Source organism: Periplaneta americana, chromosome 17, assembly GCF_040183065.1.
Source record: "Periplaneta americana isolate PAMFEO1 chromosome 17, P.americana_PAMFEO1_priV1, whole genome shotgun sequence".
In the NCBI taxonomy this organism is placed as follows: domain Eukaryota; kingdom Metazoa; phylum Arthropoda; class Insecta; order Blattodea; family Blattidae; genus Periplaneta; species Periplaneta americana.
Window position 1 is genome coordinate 125,461,259 of NC_091133.1, and position 23,456 is coordinate 125,484,714.

General features: G+C 35.3%; 1 protein-coding gene across 1 annotated transcript; it reads right to left on the minus strand.

Moving 5' to 3' along the window:
- Positions 1 to 487: 487 nt before the first annotated feature.
- Positions 488 to 23,041, minus strand: LOC138692955 (aldo-keto reductase family 1 member A1-like). The gene is made up of 7 exons (XM_069816366.1): positions 22,905 to 23,041; positions 13,879 to 14,046; positions 10,037 to 10,237; positions 6,924 to 7,180; positions 3,786 to 3,948; positions 1,662 to 1,759; positions 488 to 1,569 (listed from the first exon to the last, which is right to left on the minus strand). The coding sequence occupies exons 1-7, from the start codon at positions 22,971 to 22,973 to the stop codon at positions 1,527 to 1,529; spliced, it is 999 nt and encodes a 332-aa protein (XP_069672467.1). The 5' UTR covers positions 22,974 to 23,041; the 3' UTR covers positions 488 to 1,526.
- Between the last annotated feature and the right edge of the window lie 415 nt (positions 23,042 to 23,456).

Sequence of the window (23,456 nt, forward strand, 5' to 3'; positions counted from 1 at the left end):
TCTGGACAGATTTCTACTCAACAGAGACCATGATAAATAGTACATGGACAGACACCAACCAGGATCTTCGGCACTTTGTGAACTCGATGGCGGTACATGGGTACCACAATAAACTGTGCAAAAACGAGTACTTCCATGACCCAGATGAAACTTGTGTGTGCAACCTGTGCGACGAACAATGCAGCTGATACCACGTAACCACATGTAAAAACAGAGTAACATCCATTGTGAACTTTTGTGAAAGTGCGATGTGACAGTTCGCCCAACGAACAAACTGTGTTAACAACACCATGCACAACTTGTGCGATCTATCTTAATTATAAAAATTTAATTTGGTTAAATTAAATGAGAGAATAAATTTAATTTTATTTCAAAGCTCTCTCTCAAAATACTTAAGTCTTATAAGCTGCTTAAGAATGAAATACACATTGGAGAATTCTTAACTTTGATATACATTAAAAATGTCTATGTGAATTATTGTCCTGCGAAAAAAAAAAACACAACTTCACAATCGCACATGTAAGTGTGTTGAATTATAAGTTTGTTTTCTTACAATTTATTGACTCCACATATTGCATACCCCATTCCTTATGTCTGTTATTACCGTAAATTAGTCAAAGTTGGATGCGAGGACAATGCACCTATAAAGCTTAAGATTTCTTATACAGATATTTTAAAATGAACATTCTCTCAGTTCGGTTATCACCATGCTGCAATTTAGATTAGAGGTTCTGGGTTCAAACATATCCAAGCTAATAGATTTTTAAGGATGACAGTTCTTAGCATGGTATGAGATGCCTTCACCTCAGAATTCCATACTGGCAGACTAGCAGAATTCAGCAAGACCTAAATGACCATAATTATATGGAAGCATTGGTAGCTAACCACCCACATGCTGCTTACACACACTTGTATGAATTCAATTTATAAAAATCATAATAAGCACCTGTTAGTATGGTAACTGTACAAAACAACCTATACTACTATTTATGAATTAAAATTCTGTTCTCTTTTACACACATTCACCACCCCTCTGTTTGGAAACATTTCACGTAAGATAAAGAAATTGTCCATCTCTGACTCTCGGCAGTTTTATTATATCTGTTGAGTATTTTGTGAAGAGGAACTACAATCAGTCTCAACAATATATTTAAATAGTTTTAAAATAGCCTACAGTCTTTATGAAAATATTGACTTTTTATATTAACATATTTTATCACACCATACATGTAAATATTAATTTGTCTTTGTTACTTAGCAAGGGTATTCATTAACAATATTTATGTACATCTCCAATATGATCCCAAAATATGCTTTCCAAACAACTTCATAAAATTGCCTTTTTTTTTTCCAGCTGTGATTAGGAACACAACACTGTAATAATTCAACTGTTTTAATCTGATATTTGAATATAACAACAAAAAAAGCGTTTGCAACTTCGGATATGCTAAATTCAATAATCTCCTAAAAATTGTGGTCGTTTAGCTTTTATAATACTGTAATTGATATTAGGTATTCGTTTAAATTTATTCTTGTAGTGTAAAAGGATATTCTGGATGCTTCTCAACCCTGTAAATAAATAGTAGGATATGATAAGAGTCTGTATTTATATGATATCAAAATAAGATACAAGTTCCTCATATTTTTTAAAAGACACTTACCCTTTCCAGAACAGAAAATTTATAATTCTTCCATTTTCTCCAATATCCAAGCCATTTAGTTGTAACATTTCTTCGGGAGTCAATTGAAAATCGAATATCTGCAAAATAAACATTCCTGTGAATTGATAGAGATGCCTTATGTTCAAGCCTTTAGTAAAGTTCGACTTCATGATGTAATACCGTAGATGGGGTCAATAAATGCCATCTTTTGTTGTTAGTGGATGTTTCATTTCAGAGCATTGAGGACATCCAGAACATAAACTGCAGGAATATATTTCAATCCCTACCGTAAACTGGGGTTACTTTGTACACAGAGGAAACTTTGAACATTTTTTCAGAAAATCATATTTAGGTTTCTACATGCTGCACTTGTTCTAGATGAAGACAAATTATTATAAAATCATTCTCATACCAAATTTACCTCCATCTGTAACAAGAGCAGCATATAGAAACCTAAGTATGATTTTCTGAAAAAATGTTCAAAATTTCCTCTGTGTTCAAAGTAACCCCCATTTACGGTACTCATAATTTCAGTGGGTTCCAAGACATGTTGGTTTAGTAATGAAATGTAGAATTTTGGCAAAAAAAAAAGGTAGCCTTCAAAGTATGTCTATAACCACAATAAATAATTAAGGATCCTCTGAAACAAAAAAAAAAAATCTGGTTGGTGTTTTTTCCGGGATTTTCTCTCAACCAAGTGAAGCAGAATTGCTGGGTAACTTTCAGCGTTGGACCTCGGACTCATTTTGCTATCATTAATTCACATATCATCATCCATACAATAGCTTGGGTTAAGTTCACGGTGCTGTGTGCTGTGCTTGTACAAGAGTGCAGCCGTTCGGCTACTGAACCGTTCACAAAATAGGAGTGGTAAAGCACAATAAGCCTTAGGCTGCATTGTATGCTTTCGGGTCCCTCCTCCGTACAAGAGAAAAAAAAAAGCCTGTAGACTAGGTTACACATAGTTTTTCTCCAGGAGCTCCGGTTCCCCTGTGGCATCCCAATAAATCATCATCATCATCTGATTGCATGTGTAGCAAAGACCAACCTCCTATAGTGTACTCTGAGCAACAACTCTGTCGGAAAATTGTTCTACACAACTGGCTTCATATGGATGAATAACAAACGGTCAAGTATCCGCCATTAGTAAAAACAAAAAAACTGAATCTTCAGTGCCTTATAATGATAATGAAAAATCGACTCTTGTCAGTAAATTGGTCTACACAACTGGCTTCCTACGGATGAATGACGAACAGTTAAATACCGACCATTAGTTAAAATAAAAAAGTAATAATAATAATATCTTTAGTTATATTTGACCAAGCCCACAAATACTATACTCAGAGAAAGAATGATGTTTGCATCGGTCATCATTAGATACTACACCAGAATTTTGTAGGTGAGTGCTACTTTTCTCATCTATTTAATTTTATGGATGGTTATAAAAAGATAAATAGTGGAATGACGGGAAACTGGAATACCTTCATAAAACTGCTACAATACCGTCATTATTCACCACAATTTCCACTAGATTGAACTTGATTTTCCAACTGAAAATACAGTCATTCTAGTTCTTTGATTATTTTTTTACTCTGTTATTTAACGACGCTGTATCAACTACTAGGTTATTTACCGTCGATGTAATTAGTGACAGCGAGATGAGCCCGAAGATTCGCCATAGATTACCTGACATTTGCCTTATGTTTGGGGAAAACCTCGTAAAAAACCCAACAAGGTAATCAGTCCGTGTGCAACTCTGGATCAACAGGCAAGCACCTCAGCCGACTGGGCTATGCTGGTGACTTCTTTGATTAATGGTTGACAATAATATGTAATAAAAAAAATATTAATAATACGAACAGAAATGTTTCAATCAGACTCAAACTCTGTTTTGTTAAAAGTGGTATGAAAGGAACTTGTTATGCAAGCCCTGGTGATGTTTAGTGTTACTCTGTCAGTATGTAATCTGATGCGGATTTTTATAATTCTAGGTTATTAGTGCGTATAAAATCTGTAAAAGTTCTGTGACATTAATAACAGAAACAAATCATAATGGTGTTTAATTTAACAAATTATTGTAGCATAAATATTAAGACAACATAAAATGGCACTCTTGTTAGTCACCTGTGCATTTTCTTTAATTCGTTTTGGATTGGCACTCTTGGGGATTACAATAATTCCTTGCTGTACAAGATGTCTAAGCAGCACCTGTGCTGGAGATTTGTCATGAGCACTTGCAATTGTTTTCACCACAGGCTGTTCCAGTAGATCAGGTTCCTTATATTCCCTTGGAAAAAAACAGTAGGTACAGTATTAGATAATCTATTTGTAGATATCTTTAACATACAGTAACTGCCAGCTGCAACAAAAGAATATATATTCTCAGTTTTAATACATTCATTCTTATTTGATGAATTAAAAATAACTTTCAAACCTAAAATTAATATTTTACATACTGGTGAAATAAAATGAACATCTTATCAGCAATAATTCTCTTAGCATCTAATACAGCTATATAAAAATTTAAGTGACCCTAATTCAATATTAATTTTCGTCAATATGGCTTACCTGTGTGAATAACATTAGCCGAATAACATATTACCTTATATTATTTGTTTTATTAAATTAGTGAATATTTTCGCCATATGGCATCCTCAGACTACAAGTACAATATCTAAGTCATGATTATACAGGGTGAGTCAGGAAGAAAGGTACATGGTGTGAGGAGTGATAATATTGCTGATTCTGAACAGAAAAGTTTCTATAAACATATGCCCTGTTCATAACAGAATCTGACATACAGCTGTTTGAAAATCAAGGGCGTCAGTCTCATGTCCTTCATCAGCATTCATATGCGGACACAACCAAAACGACATTAGGTTGTAGTAGGATCAATGAAACACATCCTGGGCGTTGGATCGGTCGCGGTAGTCATTTCTTGGCCACCGAGGTCACCCGACATTACTACATTGGATTACTGTACGTGGAGTTGCATTAAGAGCGAAGTCTACAAGTGCAAAGTGGTAAATTCTCACTCGCATTTTACATGCTTTTGCTCAAGTAAAGGAAAGTCCGAATCAGCTCAGATCAGCAAAGTGTGTTGTTAATTGCTTTGTACAGATTTTGTTTTTCAATTTTAACTAAAATTGACATTATTCTTACGCACTTAACACAAAAATTGTGACAAATCATACGACTTTAGGAACTTGATTCTTTACAGTTTAATTATGCATCCTAATGTACAGTCTTAAAGAATTTACAAGAGTGACGTGATTTGTAACAATTGTGATAAATGCGTAAGAAAATGTAATTTTGTAGTTAAAAATCGAATATATATATATATATATATATATATATATATATATATATATATATATATATATATATATATATATCGAGCCATACATAAGAATTTTAGGAATGATTATAACATGAAACCATGAAGAAATGTAAAACATATAGCTGTTAAATACAACTTAACATTAAATTGCTGATTCAACAAGATACAAATATTAAATATCATGAGCATGAACATAAATGTTGTATACAGAGTCAAAGTATAATAAAAAAAATTCTGTACGAAGCAACTATGGAATTCACAACACATTTTTAGCTTCAGAATATTAATTAAAGGAATGATACTCCTGAATAGTTCATTCTTGATCTGTAACATTCTTTTACCCTTAAAACTAAAGAATAATGGTATTTTACAAACAAATTCAAATTAGTGTAACTCTGAAAATACTGAGATTAGGACAAATGTTTATGTAACTTTTTTTGCTCGAATGTCGTAGGAAATAAGCTCTGTAAGGGACGGTAAATCCTCGTGAATCACCCTGTATGTAAACCAGAGGTCTGCATCGGACGTTTTCGCTCGAGCGCCAAGTAGTTCATAGCATAATCCGATAGGTAGCGCACATGCATGATGGGTAAAATTGTCACGAGCGATAAATCCTCGAACGGTATAAGCCGAGCGTTAGACATTCGTTCTTGTTACAGTGATGAACTGTGTAGTAACATCATAGATGTTTATCATTTCAAAACTTTGCAGTGTTTAACTAATCTCTCCATAGTACAACTACAAAACTTGCTTTAAAATTTAATATAAATATTGTAGGTAATTTCCCCCCCCCCCCACACAGGAGTGATTTTGTTTTTGCCACATCTGATAGAAGTTATTGGATGTAAATGTAATTATTATAAACGGAGAACACAATCACGATAATGCAAGAACCGTATCAAGTTTTCTAGTAATAATAATAATAATCTCTAATAATTAGTGTATCAATCTTTGCGTCTGTAACAGTTGTGCTGCATGATTATTCGTTTTGTTATATTTTCTGTGACGTTATCTCTGTACTAATATTGTTATTAATCTACTGCTACATCAATAATATTTTGTAAAACGTTTCTACATTGTCGCAGTATATAGGCGGAACACTATGAATGGATCTATCATATTATATATGTGGTAATCAAATATTGAATAATTATTAATTAGCAATAATAACTGTATATCGAAGTTTTTCATACTATTTTATTTATAACTTCATGTTCCTGTTTTGGTACGTTCCATTGACTGTTCCATTAAACGTTTGTCATAAACGCAGAAAATAAAGCCTTATTTTTACCGTGTGAGCAAAACATATGTGTATCTTATCTGTCGCCTTCCATACAAGATAAGACATGTCGGTGAGATGACCTTGTACTGTGCTTCTATTTATTACGAGCGTATCACGACCGATCGTATCTCACTCGAGGGTGCGACACTCGACCGAGTTCAAGCGAGAGATTTAACTCCAATGCAGCACTCTGATGTAAACGTTTCCAGACATAGGTTCCTATGTGGAAGTTGTTCAGAATTGTCTCCTCTATCATCCCTAAAAGCTCGTAATAAAGTCATAGAATCAGCCTGTGTACAATACATATTACTTATGAAGTTCTATTCGTTTGTTCATTGATACCGAAAACTTATAAAAAAAATTAAATCAGAATCTAGCTTCAAATAAAGTTAATTTTTTTAATCCCTGCTGCCTTAGGTCGCACATGCATGTAAAAAATAAAGTGACATCAAAAACTTTTTCCTTTCACTTTTAGCTATGTCCTGATTATACCTATGCAGTGTAAAATATTACCATGGCAACTAAAACTTACGATTAAGCAAAGCCTGCATGGTATAGTCAAAAAACAAGGTACAATAAAAATGTAAGGAAAAAATTTTTGATGTCACTGTATAATGCCTGAAAATATACTGAAACTTACGGGTACTGGAAATTGTATTTCTCTTGGAAATGAAGTCTTGCACCTGGTGACCCCAGAGGTGAATACGCTGTGAGAGGAATCCCTAGTTTCGCACAACATGCTCTCAGTTGCGGTTGCTGTAAATAGGCGTGCAGCTCCACTTGCAGTGTGGCTGGTGGGATCTTACTCTTAGCCACCAATCTTTCAAGTTGTGACATGTTGAAATTAGACACACCAATATTACGAGCGTGGCCTGCTTCTACTTGTTTTTCCATTGCCTATAGTTAGAAAAATTATGTATTATGCTCTAGACTTATTTGTAATTTAATACATACTAGGTTCAAAAAGTTCCCGGAATTTGCTAGCATCATAGAAACAACGTACCTTAAACACTATTCTACAGCATTCCCTTCAAAATAGTTGCCTTCCGCAACAACACACTTTTGCCAACGCGTGTAGAGTTCCTGGAAGCAGGCCTGGAAGCCATTTTGTGAAACCCGTCTTAGTGCTCTCGTCGCGTTTGCGATAACCTCTTCAGCATTGAATCTCCGTCCTTTCAGATGACTTTTCAGACGGGGAAACAGAAAGTAATCAGGTGGTGAGAGATCAGGAGAGTATGGTGGGTGATCCAAAGCAGTTATGTTGTGCCTGGCAAGAAAATTCTTTACAATAATTGCGCGATGAGCAGGTGCATTGCCATGCATAAGGAACCAGTTGTTTTCTACCCACTTTTCTGGACGTTTCCTTCTCACTGCGTCCCAGAGGCGACGGAGGGTTTCTACGTACAATTCTTTCGTTACAGTACGACCTTCTGGAATGAACTCATGGTGCATGAGACCCTGAGAGTCGAAGAAAACTTCCAACATAACTTTGCTTTAAGTGTGCTTAAATGCGACAGGCTCATGTCAGTAGATTTACTGGCATGTGAAAGAACTCCTGCGGGACAAAATTCCGGCACATCCGGCGATGCTGATATAACCTCTGCAGTTGCGAGCGTCGTTAAATAAAACATAACATTTAAAATAACTTTGCCTTTGGAAGTGTCCCTAGGAAATTTTTGCTTCCGAGGAGATGTTTTCGATTTCCACTCAGATGACTGTCGTTTAGGGACTGGGTCGTACAAGTAGCACCAGTTTCATTTTGTTTGAGAAATCACCATCTTCATCAGCCATACTGATCATGTCCCCAGCAAAACACAGAACTTGATGTTTGTACTTTGCTCTGTGGACATAATTACAAAATGCGACGAACAAACAAAACACTATGATAAACAATTGCCTACAACTCAAAACCAATAATTGCCATTATCAGCAAACTTTAAGGAAATGACATCATGAATGTTACCAACAAAACAAATGTATAATATCCCTAGTTATATATTAATACGAAAAATGGTAGTAAAATTCCGGGAACTTTTTGAACCTAGTAGTATAATATATATTCCAATGGATACCATCCCATTGTGGAATCCTGAGAAACGAGAATGCGGATGCTTTAGCAAAGAAAGGCAGCACTGCTATTTACAGACCTGTTACTAAATCTACGTTTTACTCTGTGAAAAGATTTATTAAATCTACATACTTAGACTTCAACAAACAAAATTTGATAACACAATCTCAAGGGAAAAAATGGAACTCTCTGCATCAAAATCCACAGTTAATTCCCGATTTACCACGAAAATCGTCTGTAGCTGCATTTAGATTGGCAACAGGCCACGATTGTTTGGCCAAACACCTGCATAGAATTGGAATATATCAGTCCCCTAACTATCCATTGTGCAACTCAAACCAAGAAATGGATTCGGAACACCTCAAAATCTGTGCTTCAGTGGCTGGCCATGATTATATCTTTGAAAAATATTGGAGTGCAAGAGGTCAAATGACTTTATTGTCAAATGCCTGGCATTAAAAAACAACAACATATACACACATACAATCCACACCTGTGGAGTAATGGCTAGCGCGTCTGGCCGCGAAACCAAGTAGCCAGGGTTCGAATCCCGGTCGGGACAAGTTACCTGGTTGAAGTTTTTTCCGGGGTTTTCCCTCAACCCAATATGAGCAAGTGCTGGGCAACTTTCGGTGCTGGACCCCGGACTCATTTCACCAACATTATCACCTTCACTTCATTCAGACGCTAAATAACCTGAGATTTGATATAGCGTCGTAAAATAACCTACTACATACATAAATACATGCTGTACATACATATGTACATAATTCCTTAACTACATCACTTGAAAGAATGAAATTTGATTCATTCTAGTGTATTAAAGATACCGTTTGTTTTTTGGAACATGGAATTAAATCTACGGAATTTTAAACAACATTTTTTTAGCATTTTCCGGAAGAAAGTCAAAACAATTGCGGCATTAACAGATGACTACTGAATCCATTTTCTGATAGTTACGTTCACTGGCGTTCCAAAGTATGTTAAAGATGAAATAGGTAATGCTGAAAAATTAAGAAAATTCAATTTTTTTTATGTTCCATGTTGAATCTTTCGTACACTACTTTTAACACTTGAATATAAATAATAATTGATTAAATGGCGATCTTACTCGTGTTAATTGTGTAAGCATGTGCGGCTTACAGCTGTTTCGGTGTTTCTTCATACCATCCTCAGAGCCTACTAGATCTCGGCGTCATCTCGAACTTCGCTGCCTGTTGTGTGGGTGCGTTCGATTGTTGAAACAATCCTGATCAAATTCTCAACACATAGATCAATTTCAGAACACACACACTATTTGACACCACATTTCAACACTTTTCAACAATCGAACGCACCCACACAACAGGCAGCGAAGTTCGAGATGACGCCGAGATCTAGTAGGCTCTGAGGATGGTGTGAAGAAACACCGGAACAGCTGTAAGCCGCACATGCTTACACAACACGAGTAAGATCACCATTTAATCAATTATTTTTTTATGATCGTAATTGAATCGGTTTTTTTTTTTTTTTCAGAAACCCCTTAAGTCACGAAATACGAAGTTTGTCAGCCTTGTCACTGACTTACTGGCCTACATGTCACAATAGCGGCATGTGGGTGCCTAATGAAGAGAGACAAATGTTGACTCTGCCATGCCACTGTAACATATAATTTGAATGTGAATAATTTATTAAAATAAAATTACCTTCCATACAGCGTCATGGTTTGTTTCATCAAGAACAAAAGATCCATCTTCATTTTTGGCTGGATTTTCTCCTGAACTATCAGGTACGAATCCAAATGGCACGTGGATTAAGTACATGTCCACATAATCAAGCTGCAGTCGTTTTAGTGACGTAGTCAGGTACTTCTCAACGTCTGAAGCACGATTTCCAACATGTGGCAGCTGAGGAAATAAATACCGTAGTCTTTTAACACAATAATAAGGTTGAGGTTACAAGTGAACTCAAAAATATTTTGAAATTTTATACATACAAGCAACTATGAATATGTCACCAAAACTTATAAATGTATAACTAACTTGATTAAACTAATGCATATTTCGAACTTTATCCCGAACTAGTTGCAAGTATACGCTTTGCCATTTCTTTTTAAGTAGTCTTCAGCTGCATATCTGTTTTCATTTAGTTTATTGTTTGAATCTTTTTTATTATATTATATACATTAAAACTTATTTTATACGTTTCGCATTTACACGTTTTTACACACTTTCTTTTTCAGGCTGTCGTAATCGTGGGCTACAGAGGTCAGCGGTAATGTTGTCAGACGTCTAAAACTTGAAACTTAATTTTCCAATTAATCGTGCATTTAGGCGTAATAACAAAACGTATTTTACGTTTTTATTCGTTTCAATATGTTCTGTTGTTCCCTTCAATTTGCGTCATTATTTCCCTTCCACTCTATTTATATCGAAAAAAATCGAAAAATCGAAAGAGAATTGGGAGGAAAAATTTTAAAAGGTAGGGGAGACTGTTGTACCTTTAAACACTTTTCACATTTTATTTTTTTAAATTTTGGGAAATGAAATTTTTTAAATGAAAAAATGCTTGAAATAATTATTGAAGATTCCTTTACAACTTCTTGTATGTATTTTCCTGTTTTACAGATCTATTAAGGATGGAAAAAAATAAAATGAAGGGATATGTAATGTGTTCGAAGGTACAACAGGATCATGTACCTTGGAACATACACTCTTGTAAGTTGGAACACATGGAATATAGGTGGGAATATAGCTGTAAAAACTGACAATCATATTTAAAATGCATTTGCAATCATAAACCAGAGCAGGCTTCTCTGATTTAGATTTTATTTCCTGGAGAAGCAATAACTATTTCAACAGCTTTCTTCAAGGCATCCGAATCAATTGGGGACCTCTTTAATTCCAGAGTTACTTCGTGACATGACCTTAAAATAAAACAAAAACCGATAGTATCGTGTAATTTGGAACATGTTCCATGGTACAAGATGTTTTGTGTTCAAAGGTACAAGAGGGTGCACGTTTAAACAAATATGGCTCCCAAAACTAGAGATTCTAATAAATCATGGAAATTAAAATATGTTATTACTCACCAGATGATAGGGAACACACCGTACTTGAAAGATATTAACAAATACAATCTGGTTTTGTGTTAGAAAACATATAGCAATGAGCGAAATGTTTACGTTTGGTACCAAAAAACTTCTTTTGTCTACGGAACTCACACTTTGCAATAAATCAAACCAAAACTACGACCAGAGCTACTTAGCGGCTTTCTCTACAATCTACTTCATTTTGAGTCCTCTAGGTAGCAGTAAAAATTAAAAAACAAAAAATGTTCAAAGGTACACTATGCTAAAGGTACAACAGTCTCCCCTACGCAAAACGCGTCCTTGCAAGGGGTTGGGGGCTGTACAAAACTAAATATGTGAGCTCCTAGCCTGTTGGCCATTAGTCTCACTCCGGGTTACGCTGCTCCACTGAAGGAGCTCTAGAAAATTTTGAAGGGGAAGCCGAAATTGGACGTAACCTCTTAGGTACCACATACGCGAGGGGGACTGAGATTTGATCAAGTGATCACGGAACGGGAAGAGGAAGAGCTGGCTGGTGTTTGCCGTTAGGATGGCAAGACGCTGTCATCTGTTGTTCGATGACAAAGCATGTGAAGGCCGTCGGAAGAAGCGCCGTGCAATCTAAACTTAATACTGTTTTCGCTGTAAGAAAAATCCTAATGTAAACATAAGCACGTTGCTGTCATACCCGTGATTGGCTCCCAATCGAAGCACTCAGATGACGCAGGAAAATATAGTTCGTATTTGGAAACCATAATCTTGTATTATTTGAAAATAAAAATTGAATTCTAGTTGTTAATACGATGAAACATATAACTTCACTCATATGTAAAACGCTATGTAAAAGAAAAGCTACTTTTATATTTTGTTAAGTATGGGTACTATGAACGCGGATGAATACCACCAGTAATACCGAAGTAGTCTGTTCTTGTAACAAGCTGGCATCACTTGAGCTCGTAGTTGTTCACGTAAGCACGTGATACTATAGTATGACTTCTGCATCCTTGGTGTGTGTGGTTATTAAACATGAGAGTGGAAACCCTTTCAAAAACGGAGATAAACAAATAGTCTTAAATGCATACAGTATAATAAGTTAAGCGAGTTTTAATTATAGCAATTATAAAGCAAATGTTTCCTAAGCAAACGAATGCATAGTAGTGAGGTTAGGCCTACTTGATGAGTAACGGGAAATGTTTAACATGAAACAGAATGTACAACAGTGGGCGGGAACATGTACTGAGAATCTATGGCGCCAAACAGCGGCCAATGAAGCCTCACTTCAGTCACGTGCTATTGTTTACATTAGGACTTTTCTTACAGCGAAAAGATTATAATTAGTCATGCATTTAAGTCTAATCACAAAACGTATTTTACGTTTTTATTCGTTTCAATGTGTTCTATTGTTCCCTTCAATTTGCGTGGTTGTTTCATTTTCATTGTATATATACTTGAAATTACATAATTTGTAACTAAAAAATAACAGCTTAAAAAAATGTAAAATGATCTTGCTCGAAATGGCTTTACAATATGCAACTTTGTTACTTAATGACTTGATTAGTAGCCAATTTGAGTAAAGTTCCTCTTATTTCTTTTATGAAGTTCATGAAAACTAATTTTCTATATCTGCTATAAAATTATTATAACCACAAAGGCTAAACCAGCGCTGAGGTAGTTTCCTTCGTACTCCGCTTAGCCTATATAGTTTGCATATACGAATCTGTCCACACCTGTGCAGTGACGGTTAGTGCGTCTGGCCGCGAAACCAGGTGTCCCAGGTTCGAATCCTGATTGAGGTTTTTCCGGGTTTTCCCTCAATCCAATATGAGTAAATGCTGGGTAACTATCGGTGCTGAACCCCGGACTCATTTCATCGGCATTATCACCTTCATCTCATTCAGATGCTAAATAACCTGAGATATTGATACAGCGTCGTAAAATAATCTAAAAAAAAATATACGAATCTGTGACAGATTAGGTTTGGTTCGTTTAAGTGTTTGTTATGCCATGTATATACGCTCAACTGCATCTCCAGAAAAATCACTTATAAATTCAACGATTTTCACTTTCGAAATCACAGGAACTATCTCAGCGCTAGTTTCACCAACACAAAAAAATATGACGTAAAATAAAATAAAAACGTAAACATTCATGAATATATAATCAGAACATAAAAAATTGTAAAATACAAGTGCCTAGCAGTTTCACTTTCGCCACAACCTAAAATTAAGTTCAAACTTGTCTTTTTGATAAATATGGTTTACAACGTTCCAATAAGATATGTCATACAAATTCGAGCCCTATTTTGACTTCATACAAACTCATAGCCAAAGTATTAGCTGTTGTGCTAAATGGCATCGAAACGATCTGTATTTAAAATTCGCCTCAGAAAAGAAGGACAGGAAGATCTCTGGCTATCTGCAGCATATCTGACATTTAAGTAACCTTTACACTTTAATTGCAAGTTTTATTGTACTATACCTTGGTCGTAATGAATAAGTCTTCTCTCTTGCATTCCCCTGCGTCTACATAACGTTTCAGCGCTCGTCCAATGGCTTCTTCATTGTTGTAATTGAAGGCAGTGTCAATCAGACGATACCCCTCTTCTAGAGCGGCTTCCACTGCTTTCTCAACTTCCTCCGCCTTAGCCTTTAATTAACAAAAACAAGTTCAGTGCCTAGAACATACAGTTTGTGCTACATACTTGTAGTGAACTTCCATAGGCTACTTGAAACCGTCTTACGTAGAAGAAAATAATTTCGTTTTCTTCTATCAGTGGTTTAAATCTATTCCAATTAAGGAGGCTTGCACACTTAATCTGAGCCGCGAACTTGCACGTAACTATAAAGGAAAGCGTTCACCGATACGCGCCTCACGGATCGCATTTTCATATTATTTGCATTATTTTAAATAGATGTGCGTTCACTGATCCGCACAGCAAGAATCGCCTCTCGGAAAATGCGGACGGATTCCTCGGCAGAGCAACTCTTTCGGCGCGTGCTGATGATGTCTTAGTTGAATTCTAGTTAGGTAACGATATCACAAAAATCGTGGGTCCACATATTCTGCTTCAAGTAGGCCTACAAGATTTCTCACTGGCAAACTGACAGCTGAAATGGATGACGGAACACTTGTCACAATAGTTAAAATTTATGAGGAATTATTTAATCTAAAACACCCAAATTACAGGAACAACATATCGGAAGAGATTGGAGCAATAATGAAGCATTCATGTAAGTTTTAAAAATGTTTTATTTCTAGACCTTGCAAAATCGATGCTCCTACGAGAAAACATACATTGTGCATTTGATTATAATCTTTATTAGTATAAGTATTTTCACTTACTTACTTACTGGCTTTTAAGGAACCCGGAGGTTCATTGCCGCCCTCACATAAGCCCGCCATTGGTCCCTATCCTGAGCAAGATTAATCCATTCTCTAACATCATATCCCACCTCCCTCAAATCCATTTTAATATTATCTTCCCATCTACGCCCCGGCCTCCCTAAAGGTCTTTTTCCCTCCGGCCTCCCAACCAACACTCTATATGCATTTCTGGATTCGCCCATACGTGCTACATGCCCTGCCCATCTCAAACGTCTCGATTTAATGTTCCTAATTGTCAGGTGAAGAATACAATAAGTATATTCACAGATAATAATAATGATTATAATTTAAGTATAATTATAAGTAATTTCATAGATTATAGAAACTGTTACACTTTTACTACGTCATACTACTATTGACCAATAAAACTGTAGGAAAGGATGTGTTTCAACCAATCATGGCTGCTTATCGCACAATTTTAACGCTTCCCTAGCATTTATTTAATTTTATTGCTTCCCTAGCATTTGTTTAGTTTTATCGCTTCCCTAGCATTTGTTTATCACTACCCTAGCATTTGTTTCTTTTTTTCGAGGAAGTCCGGTGGTTCAGGCTACAATAGGAGGAACTGCTCTCCATTTATTTCCCATTAACAGTAAGTTCAGTTGTTCGATATCGATACTCCAGCTAGGCTAGGAATAGATAAAAGAGTGGTGCTATGGATCCAAGAATTCTTAAAAGGTAGAACCCAGAGAGTTAGAGTAGGTCATGAAATATCGGAAATTGGAAATATAAGTTCAGGGGTGCCACAGGGCAGCGTTCTGGGTCCATTACTCTTTATAATATACGTAAATGACCTATGCCAGGATATTACATCAAATGTGAGGCTATTTGCAGACGACTGCATTATCTATAGAAAGATTAGAAATAATTCAGATGTAGATGCTATTCAAACAGACTTGAATAAAATTTACAACTGGGCGTTAAAGCATAGGATGAAAATAAATGGTTCTAAAAGTAAATCTATAACATTTTGTAAAACCCGAGAGGAAACTACTCTTAATTACGAATTCAGTGGTGTTGTAATTCCGCAAGAACAATGTTGTAAATACCTAGGAGTGTATTTAAACTCCAAACTTTCTTGGGGAGAGCATGTTGATAATGTTACAGGCAAAGCATGGAGGGCACTTCACTTTATTATGAGAATCTTGAGAAAGGCTAGCCCCAAATCGAGGGAAATAGCATATCTAACATTAGTGCGACCGTTAATGGAATACGGAACTACATGTTGGGATCCCTATAGAATATATCAGATAAATTCCTTAGAAAGAATCCAGTATAGGGCAGCTAAATTTGTTAAAGGTAAAAGAGAAGATGGGAACGATACGATAAAAGAACTTAAATGGGAAACTTTGGAAAACAGACGTAGGAAAACTAGAATAACATCATTGTATAGAGCACATCTAGGTCAGAAAGCATGGGTAGACATAACGGCTCGGTTAGAAAAGCCAACGTACTATGGTAGGAACGATCATGATTTTAAAATCAAATGTAGGAAACAGAAAACGGATGTAGGTAAATTTTCATTTTTAAATAGAACTATAAATGATTGGAATGACCTACCTGCAGCGGTCTTTGAGGGCTGTCCTTCCTTAAGGAGATTCAAGAATAATTTAAAGAGTTGTGTATAAAGTGAAAATTAAAATTAAGGTGACATTCAACATTTAATTTTTTAAGGTGGCATGTATTTATCTAGCCTGACGAGTTTACTTCCTTGGTTTGGATTGTAAATTATTTAAAAATAGCGTGTAAGAGGGCCTTAGACTAGAAATGTTTAGTTTAAATGTAGTTCTGTTTATAAGTACAGTATGCATAAGAATGCAATTATTTGACTTATTTGAACTGTTGTATCAGTGAAGCGAGGTGAGTCAGTGAAGTTATGGTTTTACAGTGCAGTGAACAGTTCCGATCAGTGATAATTTATAGCGTCAATGAAATGTGTTCTATAGTGTCAGTGAAATGTGTTACAGAGTGTCAGTGAAATGTGTGCTAAAGTGTCAGTGAAATGCGTCATAGTGCCACTACAGGGAATGAGATGAGAGTAAAGTGAAAGACTATTGAAAATTATGTAGGACCTATACATAATCATGTAGGTTGTGTTGTAAAATTAGGTGTTTTATTTTATGTTTTATTATTATTGTGTTAAATTGTATTGTGTATTCTTATTGTATTGTGTATAAAATTGTATATGTGTTGTAAATTTTATTATGTATTGTAAATTTTATTGTGTATTGCTTATCATTTTAACTGTGTATTGTTAATATTGTATATACCACTGCCACCGGGTGCTTGCCCACTTGCAGTGTAAATAAATACATACATACATTTCAAACTGCAAATTCTTTACGGTACTATAAAACATGCTTTGCGATCGTAATTTGTTTCCTGCATAGATAGTCGACTGAAAATGGCGGCTCTGTTCAAATATTTTGGTGAAGGTCACATTAGTGAAATAGAATTTTAGTAAGTTAATTAATATCTATTTTATTGTATTAGAGTACTTTATTTTTTCTAATGTTTATATACCGGTACTTTCTCCTGTTTTTATCAACTTCCTACCATTTGTTTCTTTGTTTGCCAACATTTTAAACTGCAAATTCTTTAAGTTACTATAAAACATGCTTTGCGATCATCTTTTGTTTACAACATAGACAGTCAACTGAAAATGGCGGCTCCGTTCAAACGTTTTGGTGAAGCTAACATTTATGAAATAAAATTTCAGTAAGTCAATATTTTATTGTATTAGAGTACCGGTACATTATTTCTTCTAATTATTATTATCAAATTGTGTTAAAACTCTACGCTGACTGTTCTCTACAGGTACCTTCTTATGTCCGTTATTTATTCCGAATGAAACAAAACAAATTAATTTGAGGGATTGGAGATAAATTAGGCCTACCTATTAAGAAATAATGTGAGAAGAGCAAATGACTCGATAAAATACTATCCAATGAAAAATGCGACAATAACAAACATTGGAAAGCCGAAAGAAAAATCAATAATTAACATAAGAGATTGACTGAATATGTTCAACATAAAATTATCATCAAACGAAAACTAACATTCACGTGACGATGTCAGTGGACGTTACATGCATCACTGATTCCTCCTGCGAAACCATGAAATACCTCCCACATGTCTGGACTGGTATTTGGGCTGCCTAAACGAAAATGAACGGCTTTAATCCGACACCTTGTACAATAAGTTGACGCTTCAGATCTGGCAACACTGGATAACTGATAAGGGTAGTCAAATCCGATCACTGGAATAGGTATGTAAGTATGCATTAATCAGGAAGAGAACAGCTTCGTCAAATAAACTTTTTGGTCCCCTCGTTTACTCTAATTTAGCAATACACTGTAGGATGTAAGAGTGATGGAACGGAGAAAAACCCTCCGGCGCCGGGATTTGAACCCGGGTTTTCAGCTCTACGTGCTGATGCTTTATCCACTAAGCCACACCAGATACCACCCCGGCGTCGGACAGAATCGTCTCAGATTAAGCTCCAACTCTTGGGTTCCCTCTAGTGGCCGCCCTCTGCACTACGTCATAGATGTCTATGAACGTAGGACCGAAGTCCACACATGTGCTGAGGTGCACTCGTTATGAGTGACTAGGTGGCCGGGATCCGACGGAATAAGCGCCGTCTTAAATCACGAAGTGATTTACGCATATCATATATATTATTATAATGTACCGAAGTACATATGATATTTCCATGCAGAGTGATGGAACGGAGAAAAACTCTTTCCGGCGCCGGGATTTGAACCCGGGTTTTCAGTTCTACGTGCTGATGCTTTATCCACTAAGCCAGGTTGTCAGTTGCCTTTATGCGTCTCTGAATTTCAATGTACTGTTTCCATCTCTTTCTGCCCTGGATTCTTTAGTCTCGGGCCATGATTTTTCCTTCGACTGTTGAATATATTCGATACGGTACTGCAGTGAGCAGAGCGCGGACTAATAGGCCTATTACTAAAACAAATACCGGGTGTACAAAAAAGAATATCGGAGTTTAAGGTTGCATGATTTAAAAGTGTGATCCCAAAACTTGCTCATTTTTATGATTTATACATATGTGTGAATTTTTTAGAATTCTACCATATATTTAGGGGAGAGGATGGTATTTTTTTTAACTTTTTTCCTATTTGGTGTAAATTATTAATTTTTTGCATGTAGAGAGCTCATAGCTGTGGCAACTCAACCAAATAAAAATATTTTGAAAAAAAAAAAATTATTTGGGGGCCCAAATTTGAAAAAAATATACCCAATGCAGGATTGTACTAAAACCGATATATCTAAACAGTTTTTAAAGATAGATTCAAACAGTTTTTGCAATGTATTTGCAAAATTATGTTCTACAAACTGTCTGTAACAGAATTTTGATATTAGTCCCTACGTTTGTAAAATAAACGATTAAAATTTAGTAACAATTTTCTGATTTCCTTTCTTGCAAACAAACGGACGCATTTTTAAAATGAAATCAATTAACAAAATTCTGTTACAGAGAAAAGTTTCCTAATAGTCTAAAGAATGTGTGTTCTAAATTCCATGCAAGTATCTTTTAATAGTTCAGAAATTATATCCATTTTGTCAGGCAATGTAGCAAAAAAAAGATGAAGTTACTGGAAACCAATAAAAGCGGACGTGTGATTTAAAAATCAATAGCGCAGGAAGTTTAAAAGTGACGTCTCAACATCCAATAAGGGCACAAATACCCACAAAATGTTAGGCCTATGCAATGCATTCCACACATATCAAAGGGTATTTTAAAGAAAAAAAAATTGAAAATTTAATTTACCGGAAACAACAATAAAAGTGGGCGAGTGATTTAAAACTCCATAACGCAGGAAGTTTAAAAATGGCGATCCACACATATCACAGAGTATTTTAAAGAATATGTTTTTTTTGAAAATTTAGTCATTTTTCATCGAAATTACCATCCTCTCCCCTTAAGCTTGTTTTCTTCCAAAACAACGCCAATTCTTGTCTAGAAGTTTGTGTTATTGTGCATATCACGTGAAAATTCCCTCAGTCCGTAGATCGGTGGATAAAATATTAGGCCAGTTCTTTCATAAAAATGAACTGAACGCGTTTTGAGAACAACCCTTCAATTTCTTGCACCATACATGGGGTGAAAGAGTAGGTCTTCGAGTTTGATAATAACAATATTTTTTTACCACTGCCACCACGTTGTCATTTGACATTTCTGGTCTCTCCTGGCAATGGCTTATTTGTAACCCAGTTCTGTGTTGAGGAGCCTGGAAGGCGGAGTTACGCGCCCCGATGATATTATGATAGGATGATTATGAAGTGCCAGGTGAGGTACGTGCATTTCCTATCTCAAACGGTTCCAAATGTGTATGTATATATATACATACACATTTATATATATATATATATATATATATATATATCACCTTTACTTTTTAACTTCGCTCTAGAATATGCCATTAGGAAAGTTCAGGATAACAGAGAGGGTTTGGAATTAAACGGGTTACATCAGCTTCTTGTCTGTGCGGATGACGTGAATATGTTAGGAGAAAATCCACAAACGATTAGGAAAAACGCGGAAATTCTTCTTGAACCAAGTAAAGAAATAGGGTTGGAAGTAAATCCCGAAAAGACTAAGTATATGATTATGTCTCGTGATCAGAATATTGTACGAAATGGAAAAATAAAAGTTGGAGATTTATCCTTCGAAGAGGTGGAAAAATTCAAATATCTTGGAGCAACAGTAACAAATATAAATGACACTCGGGAGGAAATTAAACGCAGAATAAATATGGGAAATGCCTGTTATTATTCGGTTGAGAAGCTTTTGTCATCTAGTCTGCTGTCAAAAAATCTGAAAGTTAGAATTTATAAAACAGTTATAGCTATTACCGGTTGTTCTGGTATGGCTGTGAAACTTGGACTCTCACTTTGAGAGAGGAACAGAGATTGAGGGTTTTTGAGAATAAGGTTCTTAGGAAAATATTTGGGGCTAAAAGGGATGAAGTTACAGGAGACTGGAGAAAGTTACACAACACAGAACTGCGCGCATTATATCCTTCACCTGACATAATTAGGAACATTAAATCCAGACGTTTGAGATGGGCAGGGCATGTAGCACGTATGGGCGAATCCAGAAGTACATATAGAGTGTTAGTTGGGAGGCCAAAGGGTAGAAGACCTTTGGGGAGGCCGAGACGTAGATGGGAAGATAATATTAAAATGGATTTGAGGGAGGTGGGATATGATGATAGAGACTGGATTAATCTTGCTTAGGATAGGGACCAATGGCGGACTTATGTGAGGGCGGCAATGAACCTCTTGGTTCCTTAAAAGCCAGTAAGTAAGTAAGTATATATATATATATATATATATATATATATATATATATATATATATATATATACACACACACACGTACTGTACAAAGCGTGTCCTAGAAACGCCATCTATTTTTTTCAAGTTGTAATATAATATTCTCACAGGCTCATGTGTTATATTGTATAAAGTTTCAAGGAGTATCAGGGGCGATTAAAGTTGTATTCAATTATTAAGATTTATCTTCTTTTAAGTATTAAAAGTCGTTAATCCGACAAGTTCATCCATCCCTGACGGAGTGATTTAGATTGCCTATTCGAATAATATGAAAGTTGTTTCTGGGACAGCCTGTATGTATACATAAAATTATTCTTCTCAAACTGAATGATTTACAAATGAAAAGTTCGCAGGAAAAACGATGAATGTCACATTTCTGTTAAGGATTAGATAATGATCTAATTGAGTCTATAACTGCGGGATGTGGTGCTGTTTCTATAGAAAATAAAGGAAAGGATTACTGTAATCGTGGTGATAATTCTCCTTTTTACCATTTTTCATAAGAACAGCATTGAATTTCACAGTGATCCATTGAATTAGATAATGACATCAACCTTAAGAAAACTGTGACATTCGTCGTTTTTCCCGCGAACTCTTCAAATAAAATAAAATGTCTATATCCGGCATTATAGAGAATGCTTTTTTATGTAATACAGAAAACAAAAGTTTATCTCTTAAATTGTTTGCGTTTTAAATGATTTCGCGTTTTGAATCATGGTAAAGAAAATTAACTAACTTATAAATGGTAATATTAATATTATTTTCAACATGATAAGGGAACTGGATTTTATGACACGTGTAAAGCGTATAGCAAAAAAAAAAAAAAAAAAAGTGTGTGTCATATTTATGATGACACTCATTGTTTTATTCTGATTTTACTTAGGAAAAAATAACTTTTAGGTAAATAGGTAATTTAAAGTAGGACACCTGTGCCTTTGTTAATGTTATGCTACCCTAAAAATCCGGATATGGTTTCTTCAGAGAACAAAATGGATGTGTCTGGCAATAATGGGTCAAGGTATCCCACAAAATGACTGCGGGTGGACTCATAAATTTTCGATACGACGCTATCAGGATTTTTGACATCACACATTCTACGTATGATTATGCACCTAATTAGTTTCGTATAATGAAGATATAAGACAATCCGAGATAAAGAAAATGCAAGATAAATTCGTGAAAATGAGACATTTCGGTCGTTACCGAACTTGGGATAATGTGCTAATAATATTTCACTTCAAGCCTTTAAAAGTACATCCCCACTATTGTTTCCAACAATGAAAATATACACAAATCATTTAAAAGTAGCCTATGTAAATTTGTAATTTTAACATTTATACTACAATAAAATTAGTAGATTATTGTGTCAATCCTCATTGCGATCTGTTCTCTCGCATAGACTACATAATAAAAGCAGACTGTTATTTGTAAAATAATTTTGTACGTTGCAAATGACAATGACATAATAAGCGAATTGATTAGTAATTGTAACACTAATTATTTTATTCTTAACAAAGCTGTATAATAATTTAGTAGTATATTTCAATTCAAATATTCATTTTTGTTGCAGGCAATATTAATATCGCTCGTAAGTGTCAATGTCATAGTCGCAAGTTTTAAGCTATTGCCGATCCAACCCCCACTGCACTGCACAGATGATCAATACTTCAGACAACATTCAGCAGCGCAGCCTACAAGATAGGAACAAATCGCAGAGCATTAATTTTATGTAACGTAAAGAAATATACACTTCTTACCTGCCATGTACCAAGACCCAAAAGGGGCATTCGTTGCCCTGACCGGAGAAGCACAGAATTTGTAGCCATGCTGCCGATCTCGTCCACTCGTGCCAACTACCGGAGCAAGAATGCACTACCAATTCGTGTACACTGCATCCACGTGAAAATATTTTTAGCTTTTCTGGTCTCAAATTTTTTTATCTGCCACGCTTAAAAGCAGGTCAATAAAGCGCGCTTTATTTGAAAATAAATATATAAAAACGGCGTAATATTAACTTATAGTGGAATCGAGGACACGTTACAACAATAGAAAATAATATAAATATATATCTACAATTTCATTTACACCACTCAGGTCTTAATTAAGGATATGCTAATTTTAAATAAAATCTTCTATTTATAAGTTTAATTATAAGGTCATCTTCTAAGATTTTATTTTATAATTCATAGTCAACGGTGCTTAATTATTACATTTTATTTTCATAACAATGTTAATCTTTAATTTATTATATTTTCTATTAATTTCCGGATGCTCGTGGTCATCCGTAATTAAAGCCGGACGATTTATTT